We start from the raw sequence: 26,349 nt of genomic DNA on the forward strand, positions 1-26,349 counted from the left end.
AGTTAATTCAGGTAGAGTAGTTAGAACAATTCTGGGCACACAGTAAACACTAAATGATAAACATTAGGCATGTATTACTACAGTTTTGAGGCTAAGTTGAAGATCACAGGAGTTCCTTCACAAAAATAACTCTCAGCATATAGCCAAGTGTGAAGTAATTTTTGAAAAGCATCAATATAACCATAGTACTGTCAAAAGATCAAAAATAATCTGGTACCAACCATACCTATGACAGACATTCTTTTTCTGATATTGTTGAAATCCAAAAAAGCAAGCAATTGATAAGTGACTAGTGTTCCCAATTCTTCTATTGTTATTGTCTCTGGGGTCCGAGATTTAAAAATGAACCCAAAATTTCTAGCAGCAGTTACTAGAGCCCCTTCATCAGGTGATTGCACTTGGTAAATCAGCTGTCCTAAAAGGGAAAGAAACAAATGTGTCAATACTGAGAATAATTTCTAACAATCATAGAATTCCAATGCCAATCCCAACTCATTCTCCAATGACCAACTCAAGTGTCAGCTTTAAAAATCTTTCCTACACTTAGATCTTCCTAATTCCCCACCAGCTGAACCAGGTGTCTATCCTCTGGGTTAGCACAAAGCTTCATGCATAGCACCATTCAGCCCTTGTCATCTTGTAGCAAAATATCCACTGGCTTTTGCTCTCCACATTCTATAAGTTTCTTACGTCAGAGACCACCCTTTTGTGTTTTAGTGACTACAAATGAAATTGAAATATTTTAACATATACTAACTCACATAATCCTCAGGGCAAGTCTTTGAGGTAAAGATTATTAAATTATTATTTCCATCTTATGCCTGTGGGACCTAGATCTGAAAGAGATTATATGATTTTTGGCAAGATCACACAGCAAAAAAGAGAGGGAGCAGATATTCTGAATTTCACTTCAGGTAGCCACTAATGACCATTTTATGAGATTGAATACAAAACAACCCACTGAAATGTCAGGAATCAAACCAGCTTGTTAATACTTGTTACTTGATATTGTGTGTGTAGGAGGAGGGGTAAGAGAGGAGAAGAGAGAAACAAAAATGAGATAACAAATAAAGTTAAACTATTCTTTTAAATTTATATATAAAAATTATATAATGGTTATAAAAATGAATTAGAAAAAGCAGGTAGAGCTACACTCATGTATGCCAATTTATAGTGATGTTCAAGATAAATTGTTAAGAAAGCAAGTTGATATTAATGTATGCACTCTGGTTCCTTTTTGTTTAAAAAAATCCCTACTCATCAGCATGTATTCTTAATATATGCATATGAGCCATTACAAAAAATGAAATTATATATACCAAATGTTATCACTAGTTACCTCTGCAGGGATGAGATGGAAGAGTTTAGGAAAGATGATTGCTTTGCCTTTGTAAACCTTTGATTTGTATTGTTTTACTTGATACAGTAGTCATGAATTAATATTTGAAATTCAAAAAAAGGAAAAGACTTAAAGCAATTACTATTCTACTTATGAACTGATATAACTTCTACTCCTGGCAACATGGTGAATGGGATGCCAGGACCAACCAATTTTTCTGCAAATAACTCTAAAATGATTTTAATATTTTTTAATATATCCATTAACTGGAAAGCAAGAATTGTTTAGGTCAGATATTGAGAAAAATAAAACATATAGAATTTAAAAAAAAAAAAAAAGAATTACTATAGCCAGCTTTTGCTTTGAGGGCACTTTCCAAATCAGGAAAGCTAAAATTTTTCTTTCTTTTTCTTTTTCTGTATTCAGGATTGAACCCGCAGCCTTACGCATGCTAGGCAATCACTCTGATACTAAGCTATATCCCCAGTCCTTTTCAAATTTTATTTTGACACAGCGTCTTGCTAAATTGAACAACTTGGCCTTGAATTTACAGTCTTCCTGCTTTAGCCTCCCAAGTAGCTAGGATTACAGGCATTCACTTCCACAGAGTCTCCTTGACCCAGGAGAATTTGATCATTGATTTTCAGTTTCTCAAGTGTTGGATTAGAAAAGGTATAGCTAGGGCCTACCCAAGGTTAGAAGTCACCTTGTAAAACTGAGTCCTCCAAAGACTACTCTCTCAGTATAGGGGTGAATTAGAAATTTGTGTCCCTTTGAAGAAGAGGTACAATGAAAATTGCCTATCTAGAACCCTAATTATAAAGAGAAGGGAAAAAATCTGAAAATTTATTATCAAAGACCAACTCTTATATATATTTTCCTCCTGAATTCACAATATCCAGGTGGCCTAAAAACAAAATCAAGTTGAAAAATTAGTTTGAGATGTTCCTGCATTAAAATATTGATTAAAGTGGGCTGGGACTATAGCTTAGTGGCAGAGTGCTTGCCTAGCATGCGTGAGGCACTGGGTTCCATCCTTAGCACCATATAAAAAATAAACAAAGGAAAAAAGGCCTGTTGTCCATCTACAAATACAAAAAAATATTTAAAAGAACATTGATTAAAGCAAATTTAAATCCTTCGTAGAAGAACAAATTGGACCCAAGGAATTTCTACAAATAAATTCCAAGAAAAAAAATGTCAGCTCACAGTAAAAAGTATTAAAATGTCTATAAGTGAGACACAATGAGAACCATCAGACAAGAGAGAATAAGACCTGCAAAAGCTTAGATATTGGAGTGATCTGAAATAGCACATGCAATATATTTTATAGACTTCAAGGTATAAAATTAAGGCATGCGATTAAGCAGATTTGGAAAAAAAACTGTAGAAAGAATTTATTGGACTGGGGAAAAACAGATAAAATTCTGGAATATATTACAGACAGATAAAGATATGGCAAATAAGAGAATAGTTAAAAAGTATAAAGGATAGCATGAAAATATTTAACACTGAGGACCCAACATGACAAAGAAATGGACCAGAAACAATATTTGAAAAAATAATGGGTAAGAACACTGCAGAGGTGATGAAAGATAACATTCTACAGATTCAAGAATCTCAATGAATCCCAAGTGATATAATTTTTTAAAAAAATATCATAGCTATAAATGTAAACTTTAAGTCAATAGATGAGATATAGTATAATCATTGAAGAACATAGAAACTAACAAACATATAAAATGAATCAAACACTAACTATGAAAACAGCAAAAATAACATTTGTGCGTTTGAAAAAATTAAAATACATGACAAGGACATATAACAAGTATATTATATAAGTCAGGACAGGGTTGAAGAGTATTAAAGGATACTTGCCTTGTTCAAAAGAAGGCTTAAGCTTTTATAAGTTAATTATGCTATAATTTCTAGGATAACCACTAAAAGAACACAAATTAGGGTATATTATTTCCAAAAAAGAAGAGAATAAGAGACAACATGTGAGGCAAATATAAAAGAGATGGTAGAAAGAAATATAAATATGTAAACAATTGCCTATTCAATACTTAAAAGTTAAATATATCAACAATAATTGAAGGCAAATGGATTAAATATTCCATTTATCCTTTGGGGAAAAAGATAGACATTAAAGGGTGGAAAAGCTAAACAATACAAATATTAACAAAGGGAAAACACCTATAACTATATTAATATAAGATAAAATAAACTTTAAGACCAAAAATATTATTAGAGGATTGGTATATATTGATAAAGATTTTAATTTAATGACTATATGACTACTTATATAAACTTAAAACATAAACATTGGTAAAACTGCAAATGTAAATATAAAAATGCCCAATGATAATTAATGATTTTAATATCTTGTCATTAATTGAGAACTCAAGTAGTTAAAATTATCCAGAGAGAACTAGACTGAATAATACTATTAACAAACATTATCTATTGGATAGATTTAGAACCTAGTACCCAATTACTATAGAAAACACTTTCATTTCAAGCACACATTAAGTATTTATATAAATGAAACATATGCTAGGCCATAGATAGAGTAAAGCTCAACAAATTTTAAAGGATTAAAACAGTGAGGCAGTAAGAAAAAAAATTAATTTTAAACATTTCTTTTATTATCATCCACTAGAAAATAAGAAAATATCCTTGGACTTTTCATTTTTCTACTTTGGAAATTTCATCCTGGTAAAGAAACTGAGAACAGCAACTTCTCCAAATAACTTCCTCATGAAACAAATATCACATACTCAAAAGCAATACTCTCAACCATAAAATTATATAATCATATAATTTAAGTGTGTTAGATTTGGGTTCTGTTCTTTTTCATAACTAACATTTATACAGAAAAGTCTATGTTTTTCAATGTACTTTAACATATGTGGATTTATTTTAATTTTTAAGCTACATATCCCATAATTAAAACTCTAAAGGAAAGCAAGTACAATTTTTCCTTACTCAGTAACTCATCCTTCACTTACAATTTGATATCTCAAAGCAAGAAATAGAAACAGTTGAAATGATATGTATATCTAACTCTCCTCACTTCAATAATCCTTTTAAATGACAGAAGGGCTATTAACCTATATCCACTAGAATGGTTAACATTTTAAAAAATGATAACATTAAGGGTTGGTTAACATGTGGAGATACAGCAACTCTCCTACATTGATGAGAAAACAATGTAAAATTATTCAATCATTTTTATAAAACAGTTGGAAGTTTTTAAGACTAAACATATATCTATACTATGACCTGGCAATTTCCATTCCTAAATACTTACCCCTCCCCCCCAATTAAAACAAATGTTTTTAAAGACATAAAAATGTGTGTGTGGTAGCTTTACTCACAAAAGCCCAAGGTTGGAACCAACCAAAATATGCTTCAACAGAGAACTGGAAAAAATTATAGTATATTCATTCAATAGAATATTACTCAGCTATAAAAAATAAACTATTAACCAATATAACAACACAGATGAATGACAAGAACAGTACACTGTGTAAAAGAAGCCAGACACAAAAAAATGTACATTGTATGTTTCTATTTGTATGAAGTACAAAAATAGGCAAAATTCATCTTTAATGATAGAAGCCAGGGTAGTAGTTGATTGGGCAGGGGTTGTGGGCACTGAATGGAAAAGGACATGAAGAGTTACTCTGGAGTAATGGAAGAATTTTATATCTTCACAGGAATGGTGGTTATAAGAGCCTGTGTAATTGTCCAATTTCATCAAACTATACATTCATTATCTGTACACTTTATTACATTTAATTATGTCATAATTTGAAAAAATTAAATGATACTAAAAAATGAATATTCTCAGTAAACTGCAAATTTGAGAAAATTCTGGAAAATAAAATGTAGATTTGATCAACAAAGGGAAAACATAGAGAAAAACAGCTCAAAACATTTGCAAAAGAAAAATGAACACAGAGGTTAAACAATCCCCATAGATTCTCCAAACTCAGCCAACAAATGAGAAGAACAGAGGTAGTCATGAGGACATCATTAGTAAAATTTATTAAAGAATCACATTTAGCACTCAGGGACCATTTGGGTTCCCCCTGCCAGCTTACTCTGAATAACAGGCTGGAACAATTATTTGTCCCAGGATAAAAACCTTGAAAATGTTTCTTCTAAACTAAGTATATAATTTCTTCTAAACTAAGTATACAATTCACCTCAAGAAGTCTCCAAGATTTGAATCCTGGGACTGGAATCCAAAACTGAGCAGAACCTAAGGCAACTTCAGAGTTCCATAAGGATAAGAGAAAGAAGAGAAGGGAAGGAATTCATCAACAAATTTACATACAACATTGTCTCAAATAGGGGTTCTGACAGACTGCTAAGTACCCTATCTGGAAAGCAAGATAGTATCCCCTGGGGGTGTCAGGAATCTCAGGAGACAAACCACAAGGTGCTATTTCTCCTGCACGTCTCAGGAAACAGCTGCTACATGACAGCCTACATTCACCAAACAAGGGTTCTCAAACACAAGTAAGAGCAGACAACCACAAAATTTGAGAACAACGTGAAAGTCAGACACAGAACTCAAAAACACAGAACACTTGATAAAATGAGTGTTTTAACCAAATAAACAAAAATTTTAAATTAAGTATAATTAATATCCTCAAAGAGGTCTAAAGAATATCATAACATTAAATGGAAAACAGATTTCTATTAAAACAAAATAGAATTTTGGAAATGAAATAAACTCAAAGGCAGAGATAAAAGAAACTTACTTAAAGGCATATTCCCAGATGGAAATATAACCATTCCTTATTGGTGTTAATATCATAACGATTGGTTCAAGTCACAAATATAATTATGTGAATCCCAAAGCTATTAAAATCTGAGGAATGGGTTAATCTAGCATCATCAAGGACAAAACTAGGACTTGCGTGTAGTCCCAATAGGGAAGAAAATAGCAAATAATAAACACACACACACACACACACACACACACACACACAATCATCCTCTAACCACATGTCATTGTATAGAAGTGTTTATGTACACATACACACATACTTATAAGTTATGTATGTTTCACTTTTTAGTTGAAATTACTTGGGTAGTAATTTTGATATTTCTCGATATTTGGTAATTGAAAGAAACAAAACTTATAAATGGAATGGATAGGGCTTCATTTAATGTAATGTAACATTATCTACCCACCTCACAGCTTCAAAATTTAAAGTAGTCCCGCTACTTTTGCTCTATTCTCTGAACCCTGAGTCTCAAACAACCATGTTGTAAGTAGGAGAACTTGCTTGTATGGGGACAGAAAGTATTCTAATATTAATGTAAAGTTATCCCTATTTGGGGAAGATTCTTTTTTTAGTATTACTTATTCTTTTTATTTATATACACCACCAGGATAACACCCTGACATAATCACAAAAGCATGGAATACAACCCACTCCAATTCAGTGGCCAGCACTTCCCTCCCACCCCACTTCCCGGTGCTCCCTCCACTCCATGGATCCCTCTTCGATCCATTTAGAATCTGCTTCTTTTTTTATTAGTGTCCTGTGTATAAACACAACGCCAAGACCCGCCGTGCCACATCATGCATGCACATACAAAAGTTCCATCAGAATCATTCCACTGTTCCTCCCTTTTCCCATCCCTTCTTCCTTCTTCTCAATCCCCTGTGTTCATTCTACTGATCTTTCCCCTATTTTGATGAAATTCCCTCTCCCATTTTTCCCTTTGTCTTTCTTTTTTTAAAAATTTTTTTATTTTGGATTAGCTTCCTGATATCAGAGAAAACATTCAACCATTGACATTTTAAGACTGGCTTATTTCACTTGGCATGATAGTCTCAGGTTTCATCTATTTACTGACAAATACCATAATGTCATTCTTCTTTATGGCTAAGGAATACTCCATCGTATATATCTTCCACATTTTTTTTTATCCATTCATCTGTGGAACAGCATCTAGATTGGTTCCATAGCTTAGCTATGCTGTGAATTATAAATTATGCTGCTATAAATGGGAATATTCTTTCTAAGCATATGCCTGGTGGGCCTCTGCATCTATTAGACATGCTTGACTATGTAATTCAACTGTATTTCTGTGTTTGTTCTGGGTACCCGAAGCTCAGAGGCAAATGTGGTGTTCAATTATAAGAAATATTTCATCCCCTTAGACTGGCATATTTGGGTCCTCACCTTTCCATTGACACTATTTCTTTTTCTTTAGTATCCCCATATTTTAAAAAAGCATTCGGGATATAAACAAATAAAAAGAAAAGCTAGTAAAGGGTTAAACCCCTTATGCAATGTTTCAGCCTAAATTCAAAATCCTTCAAATTTAACATTAATTTTTATTTTAAAAACAAGACTCACCACTCAGCCATATGTTTCACTTACCTGTGTTATTCTCCTCTGACATTACAGTGTGGCAGAGAGCAAGTAACCTAAGGAATTCATGTACTTGGGGATCTCCCAGCTTAATAGATTCCATAAGACTGTGGTCAAACAACTGAAATGTTCTCTTAGCTTGAGATTTGACTGAAAAATCCACAGATTCTTTTTTCTGCAGGAGAACAATAACAATACCAAAAAGAACTATACATCTCATTCCAACAACAACCTTTTAAAATGTTAAATTACTTCCTCCAAGTATTTCTAGTGTTTGTATATTGCAGCTTCAAATGCCCAGTGCTAAAAGGGCTATTTCATCATCACTGTTAAATGTAATCTTCTCATCTCAGAACCTGCACCAAAGCAATGAATGTACCAAAAGTATACAGAGAAGAAAAATCTACAATGTTCAAATGCTAAATACAAAAATCCCAGAAAACAAAATCTACTTAATGGCAAAACCTGAACTCATTTGACTCACTTTGGCAACAATGTCTGACCCGGAATAGCATGTGTCTGATTATAGGCTTTCTTTTTTAGCCCACTTAATACTTGTGAATTAATATTTTTCCAATACAAAATTACCAATGTGCTTGATTACTAGGTACTTTCTCAGGTCTTACTGGAGATAACTGCATAATATAATGGCAGACACGTCACAGTATCTTTCTTCAAACGAGAAAGTTCTGAATTTCTGAATACATCTAGTCCCCAAGTTGGAGATTAAGGATTGTGAACCTGTATCTATTTTAGGAGCAAACCTACAGAAGGCTCTTCTCTGGACACTTACTTCTAAGGGTTTATCAGCTACAGAGCCCACATTGTGTCCCCCAGGACATCAGATGAACCTCTGGAATTCTAAATTATGCATTTATGTCACTATTTTTGGATTTAAAAGTATTAGACCTTATCTAAAAATTTTCTTCCACAGCTAAAGAGTTAGTTCAAATCCACATCTCCATTTTCCCTTTCCCTTTCTAATGACATGCATATATTCCTGGTTTTAATGTCTCTACCGGTTCCTTCTGTAACTTTAATGTAAGAAAGACCTCTGTTTTGTTTGAGTTCATCAATTATAAACATTCCCTTATTTACCCACCCGCACCTCCTCTTCATGTCTCTTTTCTCTTCCAACCTCTCATTCGTATTTTTTTCTAGCTCACTATAGATGTTTAAAACACTCAGACCCCATACTGTAACCAAACTTAAATCCTTCTCACTGGTCTAAGGATTGACTCTAAAAGCAATACACGCAGTGTGCATAATATGGATTTGAAATATTGCTCACAGAAAAGGTCAGAAGTGCACTTGACTATAAGGGTCTTTGTGGCCTTGTCCACTCAAGTATGATTGCCAAGTCTGCTACTGGGCTACACCCTGGGATTTCCCTCAATGATCCTCCTGGGCTGGAGTCGGTTTCTTCATCTCTTGCCATCCCCTTTCTTAATCCATTTCTTTATTTTATTGGGGCAGAAGAAAAAGATCATGGGAAGTAAATATTTTGAGTCGTTTTGCCTGAAAATGCCTCTATTCTTCCCTCCTACTTGTCTCATAGTTTGAGACACTTCTCTCTTCGGAAAGCTTTCAGTTCCTCTTTATCCTTAGAGTCTGATATTTCTTTTATAATTGTCTGTTCTTTCTCCTTAGAAACTACTTGCCTAAATTTTGCTTCTGCCAGCTAACCTTCCATTTTATCTTTATTCTTCTGTGTTTTGGTTCTCTCCCTTCCCTCTACTTCTGGGAGAGTCTTTGACTTAGTCTTCCAGCCCTCTATGGTTGAATATATTATTTCATCACTTTTTTATTATTATTTTCCAGGAGATTTGTTTGTTTTTCTTGACTGTGTTCTTTCCAGAGCATCGTGTTTTTTGTTTCATGGGCACCATGACTTCCCAAATCACAGTAGTGGCATTAAAGTTCTATTATTGATATTGCTAAGTTCAACTCTATTTTTAAAATCATATTAGTTCTTATTGTTTCATGTATTTTGGTTTTTTATATCTCACATTTCATCACATATGTTTTGTTAATGTTGCGTGACTTTCTATTGCCCGTTCACTTCTAACACTGAAACTGATCAAATTCTTTATATCAGCAGGACTTAAGTGTCAGGTGTGCCTTTTAGATGAAGAAGGAAGGTGGCCCTGTGACTTCAGGCCACTAAGTACCAGAATGTAGAAGGCATTTCACTAGGAAAATACTCTCAGTTCTTACCCAGAAAATCTGTGCTATTTGAAGACACCCTTGTTTGGGAGAAGTATTACTACATCGAAAGACTTTCAGTTAACTCCCACAAGGTCAAGGCTAGATGAGTCAAGACACAGGTATAATACATAAAACCGAAGGAGGCGCTTTTGTTCCACCTGACCATTTGCTCATTCAATAAAAACAAAACAACAACAACAACAAATGCCTTTGATTTTTCATTATATATTGGGCACTCTTCTAGGTAATAGGAAAGTGAAACTCAGAAGACAACAAGATAGATTTCTACTCTCATGGAGCTTATACCATCTTAGGTTTTGACTTTTTAAAAAAACTGATCATTCAGATATTTGAAATACAAAATATAAGTCAAAAGAATACTAAAAAGAGGTTATTTTAATAGTCACTCGAGTACTGAGCACATCTAATGCCCAGAGTTTCAAGATATACTGACCATTCACTGTTTAATAGACAACCAGTGTACTTTGAAATACACACTCAATACATTCATCAAATATTCATCATGCACCCTACAATGCACCAGGCAGTGTTCTGAGTTCTGAAAGTAGAGTGGTAAACCAGATAGCATCATTGCCCTTGATTAAATTTTCTCTTTTAGAGAAAAGCATCAAAATACAAATGGTATGGTTTGATTATTCCTTTCAAAACTCAGGCTGTATTTAATTGCCATTGTAACAATATTAAAAGGTGTGACCTTTGAAAGACCCTCTTGGGGTGGGCTCCTAATAAAAGGATAAGTTCAGCAATATTTCCGTCTTGTGTGTGCTTAGCTGTCCTACCATCATTTTGATGCAGCAAGAATACCTTCACTGAATGGAGCCCCGTAATCATGGACTTCTTGTCTCTAGAACTGTTATTCAAATAACCTTTAATTGTTTACAGTTTACTCAGTTTCTAATATTCTGTTATAGCAGAAGAAAATGTTCTGCGAACAGGCCATACAATGTAGTGACTTATGTGATGAAGCAAGCACATTGGACCAGGGTACCTAGGAAAGATTCCTAGACAAGTAGAATCTAAGTTGAAGCTGGAGGAATGAACAAGAGTGAGCCATACAAAGAACTACAGTCAGATGATTTCAGGCTAAGGCTATAACATTTGAAGAAGCCTATATGAGAAACTGAATGTGATTCATTTGGAAAGACTTTAAGGAGTATGGTATGGCTGAGGCTTTAGTGCATGTGGCCAAAGAATCAGAAAAGAAAGAAAGGGGCCAGTACTCAATGTATTTGTCTGTCAGAAGCCAAACTCTGCCAGACAATTACCAAAGCTCCCTTTTTCCACTTCTGGATGATTTGTCCATTGCACTCAAAGTGTCTCTGAAATTAGAAAAAGCAAGAATTTGTAGGCAGAGCACTGAAAGGTCAACAAATATTAGTCAAACTTTTAACTTGCTCATTACAATTCAAAGATAGATTTCTACCTTGCCTTGCTAGAAATCAGAGAGAGAGAGAGAGAGAGAGAGAGAGACAGACAGACAGACAGACAGAGGGAGAGAATTAGAAACAAACAAATAAACCAACCTCCATTTTTAGGTAAATTAGTAAAACCTAAACCCATATCTCCTTGAATTAGGTGTAACTACAATCAAAGTAAGGGAAAAAATATTACTGCATTAGGGTAAAGGTGGAAGGTAAATCACTTCTAATTCAAAAATAAAATTTAAAAGATAAAACTATCCAAAAAACTATAACTAGGGCTGGGTTGTAGCTCAGTTGTAGAGTGCTCACCTCACATGTGGGAGGCACTGGGTTAGATCCCCAGCACCACATAAATTTTTTTTTTTTAAAAAAAAGGTATTATTCACATCTACAACTAAAAACAAATATTAAAAAACTATAACTAAAATAACAAGATACAAATAGATATAAAGTATGATATAAATAACAAAAAGTAGGCAAAGGAGAAGTCAAACGAGTTTTTACATGCACTTTATTATTAAATTAGACAGTTATAAAATATTTTATATAATTTCAAAAGTAACCATTAAAAAATTCTGTAGAACTTACAGGAAAAAAAAAGACAAACAGGAATCAAAGTATATCAATACAAAAAAAAAATCAACAAAACACCAAGGAAATGGCAATAAAGGAAAAGACAGACAAAAGAAATACAATGCCAAAAAAACCCAGGTAACAAGACAGCAATAGTTAATCTTTCCATATCAATACTTACGTTAAGTGTAAATAGGTTAAATTCACCAATCAAAAAACAAAGATTCACTTAATGAATTAAAAAAAGATGACCAACTATGTGCTGCCTACAAGAAACACACTTTAGGTTTAAGGATACACATCAGCTGAAAGTGTAGCTATGAAGAAAAGGCATTCCACTTAAATGGTAAACAAAGACAGCTGGGGTGGACATATTTATAACAGGCCAAAACAGACTGTAAGGGAAAACAAAGCATGACAAGAGACAAAGAAGCTCATTACCTAAAAAGGGTAGAAATTATATATGCAAAATCCAATATTAGAGCACCCAGACATATGAACAGTTTGACAGAACTTAAAAGAGTTATAGACAATATTACAATAAAGGTATATGTCAATACTTCATTTCTGTTACTAGATAGAACATCCAGACAGAATATCAGTAATGAAACCAAGAATATAAACAACACTATAGACCAAACAGACCTAAAAGAAATGTATGAACATTCTATCCAACAAGAGAAAAATGCACTTTGTCTCAAGTTCACAGAGTTCTTTCTTAAGAATAGATCACATGTTAGGTCACAAAAGAAATCTCAACAAATTTCAAAAGACTGAAATCATACCAACTATTTTTTTTCCTGACCACAATAGAATGAAACTAGAAATCAATAGCAGAAGGAAAAATGGAAACTTCACAAAAATGTGGAAATTAAACAACACTTGAACAATCAATGGTTCAAAAAAAAATTTTTTTAATTCAAAACTATCTCAAGACAAATGAAAATGAAAATACACTACACAAAACTCACAGGATGTAGCAAAAGTAGTACTAAGAAGGATATTCTTAAAAATAAATGCACAATTTAAAAAGAAGATTTCAGCCTAACTTTATACTTCAAAGAGCTAGAAAAAGAAAAACAAAGACCAACATTACCAGAAGGAAAGAAATAAATGAAATTATTTATTACAGCAGAAATAGATGAAAGCAGATGATAATAGATGATTAGAGCAAAAAAATAAATGAAATAGAAAAATTATAGAAAACAAGCAACAAAACTAAGGGTTGGTTTCTTGAATAAATAAACAACAAAATTAGCCAACCTTTAGCCAGACTGTGATGGTTTGAATTTGTCTCCAAAAGTTTATGTGTTGGTATCTTAATTCCCAACGTGGCAGTGTTGGAAGGGGTGGGGGTGGGGGGCTAAGGGAGGTGTTTAGGCCATGAGGGTTCCCTCATGTATGCATTGAGGCCATTCTCATAAGAGTGGGTTGGTTCTTGAAGGAGGATGATAAATGTGAGCTCTTCTACACATGCTTGCTTGCCTTTCCAGTTATCTACCATAAGATGAAGTAAGCACAATGCTCTCACCAGATATTTGCTAAACCCATGCTCTTAGCCTTCCCAGACTCTGGAACCATGACCTAAATAAACTTGTCCTTGTGAATTACTATGTCTTGGGTATTCTATTGTAAAAGCAGAAAATGAACTAAGACAAACTAAAGGGAGAAAATTCAAATAAATAAAACCAGAAAAAAAAAAAAGAAAACCTATTACAACGGATGGCAGAAATGAAAGAGATCCTAAAAGACTGCTATGAACAATTTTATGTGTACAAACTGGATAAATAAGAAGAAATGGAGAAATTTCTAGAAACATATAACCTGCCAAATCTAAATCATGAAGAAACAGAAAACCTGAACAGACCAATAGATAGTATGGAGACTGAATTTTAAACCTATAGTCCCAGCACTCAGGAGACTGAGGCCAGAGGATCACTTGAGCCTAGAAGCTTAGAGACCAGCCTGGGCAACACAGCAAAACTCCATCTCAAAAACAGCAACAACAATAAAAACTTCCAACAAAAAAGGAAAAAAAAAACAAGATGGCTTCACAAATAAAATCTACTGTACATTCAAGGAAGAATTAATGCTAATTCTACTCAAACTCTTCCAAAAATTGAAAAGGGAACACACTTAAACTAATTTTCAAGTCATCATTACCTCGACACCAAGTCAAAGATATAATAAGAAAAAAAAAAAAAACTATAAGCCAATATCTCCAATGAACATAGCTACAAAAATCCTCAACAAAATACTAGCAAATTGAACCTAATATCACATTAAAAAGACCCTATACCACAAGCAAATGGGATTTACCCCTGGGATGCAAGGATGGTTCAACATATGAAAATAAACCAGAGTGAAACACCACATTAATAGAATGAAGAATAAAAAACATATGATCATCTGAATAGATTCAGAAAAGGCATTTTACAAAACTTAATGCCCTTTCATAAAAAAGACTCTTAACAAAAGAGGAAGAGAAGAAAAATGTCTCAACATAATAAAGGCCATATATGAAAAGCCCACCTCTAACATCACATTCAACGATGAAAAACTGAGAGCTTTTCCTCTAAAATCAAGAGCAAGGCAAGGCTGTCCACTATCATCACTCCTATTTAACATAATACTATAAGTCCTATCCAGAATCCTTAGATTAGAAAAAAATTAAAGTCATGCTAATTAGAAAGGAAGAAAGAAAGTATCCCTGTCTGAAGATGTGCAGGATCAATTGTCACAAATTCTAAAGAGGGTCAATTTGCAACATCTTCAGAAATGAAAACTGCACATGCATTTTTATTTAGTAATTCCATTTCTAGAAGAGGATGTTATACTCTTGAATAACAATATACCCAGTTTTTTTCTGCATTTTCTCTACTAGCAAAATATTGAAAATATTTGAAACTTCCTTTAGTGTTTCCTTACGTAAATTGTGGGACATCAATACAACAGAATATCATTTGGCCCTTAAAAGAATATGTGCTTTTCAAAAACTGATCCAAAAAGATCTCAAAGACATGTATTATTGAAAAACAAAGTATCCATTACACTACCCCCTATGTAAAAAATGGGAAAATATATTTGCTTGTATATACATACATATTTCTAAAATAATTTTAATAATGAAAACATTAAAAAAATTTAAAAGCAGAGAGAACTCTGTGGTTGGGGGACCTAGAAGTGAAGAAATTTAGAACCATGTGGATCTATTTTATAATGTTATGCTTCAAGATCTCATCTGGTAATAGTGGAAATCAGACTTCTAGGAACTTATATTTAAAAAACACATACAATTTGAAATTAAAACTAAGAATGAAATTTTATCTCTTCCTTACCTTAGTTATTTCTTTCTTACACTCCACATCATCATGTACTTCTCCTGCCAAAACAAAAATTGAGAAATAAAAGTAAATAAAATTGAAACTAGATTTACATATTTAAAGAATACACTTACTTATTCAAGCACAATTACTGGATGGCAGTATAATTCAAAATAGGAATCTTTGTACCCTTGAAAATGGGAATTAATGCAGAGAGGTACTCAGGTGGCCCAAGAACTAAAGTGAAGTAGACATTAAAACAAAATATAAAGTTGGCATTATGTTTGTCTGCAAATGTTGTCATTTCATTGTTACAATGCCTCTAATGCTTGAAAGAGACAATTTTTGTCTTCCATATTACCCCCACTGTCAGAGAAACTAAAATGAAATCTTAGCCAGAACAAGCCCCTTAGGTATAGAGCTTAATGAGTACATATTTTCCTATCTGATCCCACCCCCCTCCCTCTCTCTTTTTTCCTGCCTGGAACCCAGGGGCGCTTAACAATAGAGACACATCCCCAGCCCTTTCTTTAAATTTCTGAGACAGGGTCCTGCTAAGTTGTTTAGAACCTCACTAAATTGCTGAGACTATCCTAGAATTTGTGCTCCTCCTGCCTCAGCCTCCCAAGTCACTGGGAATGCAAGCAAGTGTCACTGTGCCTGGCTTTCTGTCTCAGTTTCAAGCCAGATATATTGGTGAATATCATGGTCAAATTAGCACGTAAGCTTTAAAAAAAAGTCAGTGCCTCATAGGCAGAGAACATAACCACCTTTGTGCCAGAAACTTAAGGATAAATGTCTTCTTAGTATAAAATTGATTATAGATGTTAGAAAATGCAGGACACTTATAATAGAAAATAAAATTCACTAAGCCCCATCACCCAGAGATAATCATGATTTGCAGGGGTTTTGGGGTGTGTATGTGTGTGTGTGTGTGTGTGTGTGTGTGTGTGTACATACATATATATAATCATATTGTTTTTAATTTATGGTTCTTGCTGTTTATCATGCAAAGTATGAGAATTTCTTCTATAATTAAAAGTTCTTTGTGGATCTATTTCAAAGGGTCAAATAATAACCCATTGTTATATTTTAGCATGATTTATTTTACCTTTTCCCTATTGTGGAACATTTTAGATTTTTCCAACTTTTCCTTGGTATTTGAAAGTTTAATACCATTTATAAGGATTTTATTTCTTGCAATAATAATAATGAATTACCTGCATTAACCTTATACCAACCACTTACATTGTCAATAATACTTATAACAAACTTTCAAGATGAAAATTTCCATTCCTGTTATATGGGTGAGGAAACTGCATTGCAGAGTTCAAAATGACAGAGTAAATTAAAACTAAAAAGTCAGCATGGTAGGTTTTTGAACCCAAGTTTCTCTCTCTGCACTACACAATACTGTGATCACAAAACACTCCACAAATAGTTATTGATTGTTTCTCTGGGGCCCAAGTCTGGATCTGGAATGCTGAGCTCTTGCTATGCATAATAAGCCCAGCCAAGCACTTGGAATTTAAATCTCAAACTCATTGTGGTTATGTTCTTGTCATTACCACATATGTACTCACTATAGTAAAATGATGGGGGGAAAAAAGAAGAAGAAGAAGAAGAAGATAATCTGTGTCTTTGTGTTAAATGATTCCCCTGCAGAAAGCCCATGTATAGGGCTAGTGATGAAAATGAGGAAAAATTAAAGTCTAAGAGGTAATATTTTTGATCTAGAAAAATAAGGTTTAGAAAAGCAGAGTAGAGTATCAAATTTTCCCAAGGCCAAGATCTATGACATAAATAAGCTCAAGTTGTAAGAAAATAAGAAAAGTGATTCTGAAACCTTCTGGGACCACTTTAGTGAGAGTATATTTTATTGGCCCTATAAGTGCATTATAAATTATAATGGCAAATAGATTAAGGGTCTTAAGTTTTTCAGTTACTTTCCTGCATTTTATGATGGAAATTGCAAGTTATCATGGGAGTTATAAATTTGGAGAGCTGCAAAGATCTTGAGATATACACCTGTGAAAGCTAAGGGCCTTCTCTAAAACCAGTCATGCTGAAATAAGCATCACTATGAAGGAATCTTGGTCCACATAAGTGATAATTTCTTCTAAGATTGCCTCTTAGAAATAATCAATATGTAAGAAAAGAATAAAAAAGAACCCCCAATTTCAAAATACCTCTAATACTCTAAATATTTCCTATTTAAATGAGCCCACTATTTGGATTAAAGCAGTATTTTTAGAAAGCCTCTAAAATAATGTCAAAGAAAAGATTTTTTTGTTGTTTTTTAAAAATTTTTTTTTGTAGTTGTAGATGGACAGAATGCCTTTATTTTATTTATTTTTATGTGATGCTAAGGATGGAATCCCGTGCCTCACACATGCTAGGCAAGCACTCTGCCACTGAGCTACAGTCCCAGCCCAAAGAAAGTTTTATGGAAAGGTTCTGTGCCATTTGCCAGTCATTATGACACTGACACAGTGCAGCTGAGGATTTGAGAAAGTCTGGGTGGGAAAGCATCTTGTCCACTACCAGAGAAGAAAGGAGAGAAAGCTGGGGTAGATGAGAGCTGCAGGAGCCACAGTGACCGTGGATTATGGCAATGGGCATAACAGAGAGTAGTCAAAAGGCAGCAGGGTGCAGACATCAACTTCCTGTATTTCTTGGTTTTGTTCAGGGTCAAATCTTGCTTTAAAATATTGGGCAATGGATGAAGTTTCCCATCAGGAGACAAAGGAAAAGTTTCCCTTACTTGGATTTTCTGAACTTTCCGAGAATACAACAAAAGGTTCCACTGAGCTCTGTGCTCTAGGCAGAAGGATGTTTGCTAACTGGCCATCCTCAGGTAAAAAGAGCCCCAAATAAATATAATTTTTGAAAACCCAAGTACAAAGCATTTATCCTGATGAAAGTATACAAACAGGAAGTTAGACTGATGAAATAGCTTTTCCAGCCAAACAAGGTAGCCCTGTGAAGTGTGAATTCTCAGGGAATGAATAATAAATTCTCATGAACACATTTACTAATGTCAATCCCAGATCTGATAGCAAGCAAACATAAAATACTGCTTTACCAAGATAAACAAAGCTGCAAACTTGTCCTCCCTGGGATGTGGGCCTATTAGAACCCTGCAGAGCAGGATCATCCAAATTAAGTACGGAATAGAATTTTGGAGAGTATCATTTCTAAGCCCCTCTCCATCTATGAATGGTAACAAATCCAAGTTCCATCTAAATTATTCAAAATTTATCCAGTAACTTTTTACTGAGTGTTTATTACATGTCAAGTGGTACTGGTGGTTCCCTTATTAATAATAAAGCCAGTGATGGTTTCAGAGGGTATTTTTTTCCTTTTAATTTTAAAAAGGTTGTTACGTGTTAATTTAATGAACATTAACAATATCACTAAAAAAAGGGGGGGAACTATTTCTCTTACCATAAATCTTCCCATTGATGGAACACTTTTTAAAAGTCATGATGTTTTGAGTGAGAGTACCCGTTTTGTCAGAGAATATGTACTCAATCTGGCCCAGCTCCTCATTGAGTGTGGTTGTCCGAGCTTCAGCAGGTGTTGCTTTCCCAGAGTAATACATCTTCCGGTCCCAGTTTATAAAATAACTGTGTCCCAGACGAATTACTTCCACACTGTCGTCCATTAAAATGGAAAAAAAGAAAAAGAAAAAAGAAATGCTCCATCAATTTTGGAACATGCAAAGCTTTGCCAAAGTAAGAAGTCTGCCAAAGTCCTCAGAGTTTAGAAGAAAATGTGATGCTCTGTCCCTAGGTCCTAGTGATCTTCAAAAGCATCTCAGCAGAAAATCTGTTCATAAACTCAAGTTTCTAAGTCATTTCCTTGCAGCACCATAAAACAATAAGGACGACTGAGCAAAAAGCCTTAGGGAACGATTCAGGTTCTCTATTTACATTAAACAAGCCCAGTGGAGATTTCTGTGTAACATTAGTTTGCATCTCCTCCTATATTTTAGCGGAAACTAATTATTATTAAAGATGTTTGTCATATGTTCAGTCTAAAGAAATGTGTTCTGTCCAATACACTGATGTGGTTTCATTTTGCCAAAAGAAGTAAAAAGTTACATCCCCATGAAGCACTAAACAAACCATAACAAGTATTGAGTGAAAGGTGAACTGTTATATTACTAATCTATCCATTTACTAGCAAAAGAGCATTGCTTCATGTTCTAGAGATGATATACAACTTCCAAATTCCAGAAATGAAACTTCTGTGGCCAAGAGCAAGAACTCTTCCAGTGTTTGTCACAGTTAATGCCAAACTGATTTCCCAAAAGGCTATAACAATATAGGCATCTACCATTAGATTATGGAGAATTATCTTTTACTACACATCAATTCAAACAGCATCTCATTACATTTTATTGCCATTTATTTTCTCATCATCGAGCTGAGCACTTTTTTCAAATTTTATTGGCTGACTGTATTTCTTCTTGGAACTATCTAATTTTATCTGCCTATTTCAATTTTTCCTATTCTGATATTAGTGTATTTCTTATTAGTTTATAAGAATTACAAAGATATTAAAGCTGTTAGATCTTCATCAAAAAACAGTGCAAGCAAGTATTATACCCAATTTAATAATGTTTTTAATAATGTTTCAGTTTTTCATTAAATGTTTTCTCTTTTTTATTAAAAAAGGACTAAACTTTATTGACAAACTGCTGCAGACATTTTTACATAAGTTTAAGCTGCCAATTTAGGCAGACTTACACATGTAGCATTTAATCTTTATAGAACAAAATGGGAAGATGGTACAAATCCAATTAGGACTTTAAATTATGTACAAAGTGGATTTTGATTGTTTTCTCTTTTTAATCAATCAAAATTTTATAGTTATTCTTCGGAGGTTTTTGCTTAAATAGGCCTTCCCTGTTCAGAGATTGCCTATACAGACATCTGCATTTTTCTTCTAGTTTATACTGAACTTTTTTCCATATTTAATTATTTATCCCATTAGGAATCCAGTAACTAAGGAGCTAATTTCAATTTTTCCAAACAGAAAGATTTTTTTTAATCACCACTTGTTGGGCAGCTAGACCTTTGCTTATTAAGTTAGAATGCTTCCTACAACACATATAAACTATTTTATTCACTAGAATCTGGTTTATGATTTCAGTTTTGTTAATTGATGTCACTTAATCTATCTTTTGTTTTCATTATTGTAAATTTATAAAACCCAACAATACCTGGGAAGAGATAAAAGCAACTTTGTTTTCTTCCTTTTCAAAAATTCTTTGCTGTAATCACTCATTTTCCTCCTGGTAGAATCAATGCATTCATCTAAATAAACTTTTTTTGTTTGAAGTGCTGGGGTTCAAACACAGGACCTTGCACATTCAAGACAAGCTCTTTACACTGAGCCCAGCCCTCTAAATAAATTTTAAAATCAATATATCAGTTTTCCTAGAAAATTTATTTGGGATTATTTTTTTCTTAGGTCTATATTAAAATTTTTCATTATTTGAAAAGCACTGATCTTCATAAAACTAAATACAACTTCAAGAAATAAAAATCCAGCAATTAGAATTTTAAAACTACCTCTGTCAGTAATGAGTCTTAGTTTGTTTTGTTTTGCTTTATTTTTCACATAAGTCCACTCCATGGCTTTATAAATGTGTTCTTGGACATAATATCTTTTTATTGATAGGTTTTTAAATTACTGTTGGCCTGAAGGAAAACTTTTAATTTCAAAAAATATTGCTCACATAAACAAGTACTTAACTGAATTATCGTACTAAGAATTGCATTCATTATTATTTTGATTTTCTAGTTTTATAGTCATACGTGACTTTTTTCTAATAGGTTTATTGCAGTTGCAGCTTTATGTCTTACTTTGTTCATTGATATTGCAGTTCATGTCTTTGCACATTAACAAGGGCATTCAGAAGAACATGAAATAGTAATGGTAGTTGCAAAGACTAATAGCTTATTTGTGAAATTTCTGCTCTTAGTGGAAATTAAGTTTTATAGTTTTCTCATCTATAAACCAAGAAAGTTAGACTAGATGACACCAAGACCTTCTGATCATTAAACTCTATGCTTCAAGTTCTAAAACCACATTTTCCTTTCTAAACGGGTATGGTGCCCATTCATTTTTAACTATTTGAATGACAACACTTTTTTCTCCTAAACTAAAATCACACTATGACTATATAGAATCATATAAAGATAAATAAGTCATACTCATAATAAATGCATACATGTATTTGTGCATAGATTTTCATGTATGGTTTACTCTTCTGTATATCCCACCCCCTGCCAACTTTGTAAGTTCCTGGCTAGCTGGTTTGATTCAGCTTTGTTTTCTTTATTTCTCCCTCTCAAAAAGCATTAACACTCCTTTAACAGGCCAGGGGCAGCGTGTTGCTGTCACAGGTGATCAGTCAGTGTTGATGAATAAATCCTGGCCCTCTGGTCTCCAATTTCACCAATAGGACATTAAGACTTGAAAAGTTAAAGTGACTAACCTAAGATCACACAAATAATTACCCACAGAGCCAAGACTGGAATTCCAGTATCTAGTAAAGCCAATGTGAACTTGGCCCCAAGAATGATATTATATAGGAGTTTCCCCTTACATGAGGTTTCACTTTTCATAGTTCCAGTTGCCAAAGTTTACTGCATCTAAACATATTAAATGTAAAATTCCAGAAATAAACTGTTTTAAATTGTGAACTGATATGAGTAGCATAATGAAATCTCACACCATGCTGCTCTTTCCCACCTAAGATATGGCTCATCCCCTGTCTAGTATGTCTAGACTGTACACAACACCCACTCAGTTACCTTAGAGCTATCTTGGTTATCAGATTGACTATTGTGGCATTACAACACTTGGTTCAAGTGACCTTTACATCTTAGCCTAATGCTATGTCACAGCTCTGCATCACTCATCTCACTTCATCTCATCATGTGGGTATTGTATCATCTCACATGAAGGCTGAGTACAGTACAAGAAGATATTTGAGAAAGACCATAGTCACATAACTTTCATTATAGTATATGATTATAATTTTATGTTGTATTATTAATCTCTTACTGTGCCTAATTTATAAATTAAACCTTATCATACATATGTATGTATAGTACAGAAAACAATGGGACTATATAGGATTTAGTACCATCTGCATGGGGCGGGAGGGGCGGGTCATGGAACATATTCCCTGAGAAGAAGGGCATCTGCTCTTCACAAGTCATTTGAAGTTTGCAATTATCTGAAAGTATGTTAGCTCCCGGTAAACTCAGAGCAAAATGAACATAAGAGAATTTGGATCTTCCCTGGTGTGGTATAAGCCAATGGAAGTATTCAAAATTCATTTGAATTCCTAGAGCTTAAAATAGCCTGTAGAGAAGATGGGGACCTTTTAGTTTGGGAAAAGAGGATTTAGGAGAGTCACCATGGAACATGCACCCTTCCTTTTACAAAAGCAAAGAAAAGGAGACAAATGTTCCAAGTTAGCAAAATTAGACAGCTTTGTGTTTTCTGCCTGACCACTCAGAGGGCAGGACTTAGGATTCCACCCATTCTAAGGCAAAAGAAGCTACAGGGAAATGAGTTCCTATTGCTTCAGAAAGAACGCTCAAAACTAATTCCTTGGGAGAACAATAACTGCATTTCCTAAAATGATGTATTTTTTAAATATCTGTCTGGGTACATCTTAAAACAAACCAACCAAGCATAGAAATGTCCTTGAAAATAAATGTCTCTGCTCACCTGGAATTGTTAAACATTCAAAGTAAATTATGAGCTTTTGTCCTCAAGTAACGCAGAGCACTAGTTTCGTCTCTGTACCTACTCAAAAGCCTAATGGGAGCTTTTGCAGAAGGCCCTCATCCCTCCAAATGGATACCTGAGAGTTCTCTTTTTCTATGCCTAAGTCTTTAGAACCAAATAACTTGAAATTTCTTGGAATACTTTCCCCCTCAAAATGAGAATCACTGTTCTCTTTGGTAAGAGAAAAGCTCACTTTTAATCTCCATCAGTTCTATTCTTTACCAACAAGTAAAGAACTCTAGCCTCATTTTTTTTTTTTCCTCTTGATGTCTTCACTGATCATTCACACGTTAGGAACAGGGGAAAACACAATACCAGCTGTCAGAAAACTTGAATTTGGATCTTGGTTCTCCCCAAAGCTAGCTCCATAATCCTGAACAAATCATGTCATTTGTGAAAGAAGTTCAGCAATAGCTACTTCTTAAAATTATTGGGAAGCATAAATTAGATGAGGTATGTGAAAGTACTGTATACAAAATATTTTAAGAAAAAGATACCCATAGAGTTAGAAGATATAATATTCCTATTACAAAACATCAGTGAGCAACTTTGAAAATTATAAAAAGCAATGCACAAGAAAGTAGTTTTAAACAATATCATATACTTTTTTAAATAATAAAGTGTATGTGTGGGATACTACCTATAGAGCAGAGATGAACTCATAAATTAATTATTTTAATCCACTCATTTTATAGAATAGCACATGTGTGACAGACATTCTAAAGCACAGAAAAGCCAAGTGCTTTCTTTAAGGTCACACAGTTATTATTTGCAGTGTGAAGACTAGAAACTGGGTTTGGACTAATATAGACAGATTTTCTGTCAACCAGTACACATTAGAAGTAAAAAGAATGCTAACCTGAGAATGTAGCCTTGGTCTCTAAAAATATCAATTTTTCAAATCATTAAATGAAAAATACCAATGCACTTCAAAGAAAGAATGTATACAAAAATACAGTTTCATCATAAGGACATATGAAACTGCACATGTGCAGATGGTAAGCCACCATGCACATTTATTATTCATTTAGGACATAAAAGGAAAGCTATAAAAGTTGACCATAGCTCTTTTGGCAGAGAGCAGGATTTACTACAGACTCTATAATTGGATTCAAGCATGAGAGGTCCTCAGAATCAAAGATGAGCCAGTAGGATACCGTTTAAATAGAGCCCACTCCAACCACAACCCCAGAGGGCCCAAAGCAATTTGTGGTGTTATGGCCTCATGCCACAACTTCAAGTCAATTTCCCACAACTTGACATTTCAGTTTCCTGACCACTATCCAAAACAAGGGTGATTTTGTGCATTCAACTTCCCTTGCCTCATCATAGCTAGGTTTTTGGAAAGAGAGAAAAAGAGGCTAGTAAAAATTAGTGGGGATTTCAAGCTGGTGATTTTGTGTATTGTTAAAGTACTGATGATGAGAAGTGTTAAACAAACAAGCTCTATCTTGGCTCCACTGACTTTGGGACTGTCTGGATTAGTTTAATAGGATCAGGATCAAGCCTGTCTCAGGTATAGACTCCGGAGCTAACTTCTCAGTCTTATCAAGAATGCATACACACAAATACATGTGTGTGCATGTACATGTGTATAGAAAGTTTGTGTGTGTGTGTGTCCATGGAGAGAGACAGAGACCATTTGGCTTTAGTTTGTGGGATTAAATCTAGAAATGAGAGATCAAGATACAAGAGGAACTATAATTCATAGCTTTTATATAAAAAGGGGCAAGCACTACCTACTATGTGTTAACCCATTTATTGTACTCATTTATAGTTACCAATAGAAAATAGAAAAATTAATATTCATAATAGCTGCCATTCTGACCGGAGTGAGATGAAATCTTAGAGTGGTTTTGATTTACATTTCTCTAATTGCCAGAGATATTGAACAGTTTTTCATATATTTGTTGATTGATTGTATATCATCTTCTGAGAAGTGTCTGTTAAGTTACTTGGGCATTTATTGATTGGGTTATTTGTTTTAAGGTTTTTTTTTGGTATTAAGATTTTTGAATTCTTCATATACCCTAGAGATTAGTGCTCTATCTGACATGCATGTGGTAAAAATTTGCTCCCATTCTGTAGGCTCTCTATTTACTTCACTGATTGTTTATTTTGCTGAGAAGAAGCTTTTTAGTTTGAATCTATCCCATTTATTGATTCTTGATTTTAATTCTTGCACTTTATAAGAGTCTTATTAAGGAAGTCATGGCCTAATACAGCATGATGGAGATTTGGGCCTACTATGGCAGCTATTAAGAATACAAATACCAATAAGTGTTGGCAAGGATATGGGGGAAAGGCACATTCATACATTGCTGGTGGGATTGCAAATTGGTATAGCCAATATGGAAAAAGTGTGGAGATTCCTTGAAAAACTGGGAATGGAACCACCATTTGACCCAGCTATCCCACTCCTTGGTTTATACCCAAAGGACTTAAAAACAGCACACTACAGTGTTGCAGTCACATCAATGTTTATAGCAGCACAATTCACAATAGCTAAATTGTGAACCAACCTAGATGCCCTTCAGTAGATGAATGGATAAATATAATGTGGTATATATACACAATAGAATATTACTCAGTATTAAAAGAGAATAAAATCATGGCATTTGCAGGTAAATGGATGGATTTGGAGAATACAATGCTAAAGTAAGCCAATCCCCCCCCAAAAAAAAAACAAATGCCGAATGTTTTCTCTGATATGAGGATGCTGATTCATAATGGGGTTGGGGAGGAATGAAGGAACTTTAGATAGAGCAAAAGGGAGGGGAGGCAAGAGAGGGAGCATGGGGGTAGGAAAGACAGTGGAATGAGACAGACATCATCACCCTAAGTACATGTATGAAAACACGAATGGTGTGACTCTACTTTGTGTTCAACCAGAGACATGAAAAGTTGTGCTCTATTTGTGAAATATGAATTGAATTACATTCTGCTGTCATATATAAAAAATTAGAATAAATAAAAGAAAAACTGATATTCATTAAACTTTTACAATATGCCAGTCATTATTCTAAGAGCTTTACAGGCATTGACTCACTCCTCATCCAATCCTATGAAACATTACTCCATTTTTGAAATGAGAAAACTGAGGAATCAGAAGTTGAAGTTACGTGATCAATGTTATGGAGCTAGTAGGTGGTAGAACTGGACCTGAATGCAGGTATGTGGAGCCAAACTCGTGGTGGAAAGGTACCATCTCTATAAATCTCCTCAAAGGTTCTTTTTCTTAC

The 26,349-nt window shown here is 34.0% G+C and overlaps 1 protein-coding gene across 1 annotated transcript in view; it reads right to left on the reverse strand.

Annotated features, from left to right (window-relative positions):
* Atp8b4 (ATPase phospholipid transporting 8B4 (putative)) overlaps window positions 1-26,349 on the reverse strand; it is a 205,962-nt gene that overhangs the window by 73,796 nt on the left and 105,817 nt on the right. Inside the window, exons 12-15 of the mRNA XM_077800146.1 lie at window positions 18,737-18,945; window positions 15,305-15,348; window positions 7,753-7,918; window positions 227-415 (exon numbers count right to left, since the gene is read on the reverse strand). Coding sequence (XP_077656272.1) covers window positions 227-415; window positions 7,753-7,918; window positions 15,305-15,348; window positions 18,737-18,945 — 608 coding nt within the window. The remainder of the gene's footprint in view (window positions 1-226; window positions 416-7,752; window positions 7,919-15,304; window positions 15,349-18,736; window positions 18,946-26,349) is intronic.

This window comes from Urocitellus parryii, chromosome 6 (assembly GCF_045843805.1).
Source record: "Urocitellus parryii isolate mUroPar1 chromosome 6, mUroPar1.hap1, whole genome shotgun sequence".
Lineage (NCBI taxonomy): Eukaryota > Metazoa > Chordata > Mammalia > Rodentia > Sciuridae > Urocitellus > Urocitellus parryii.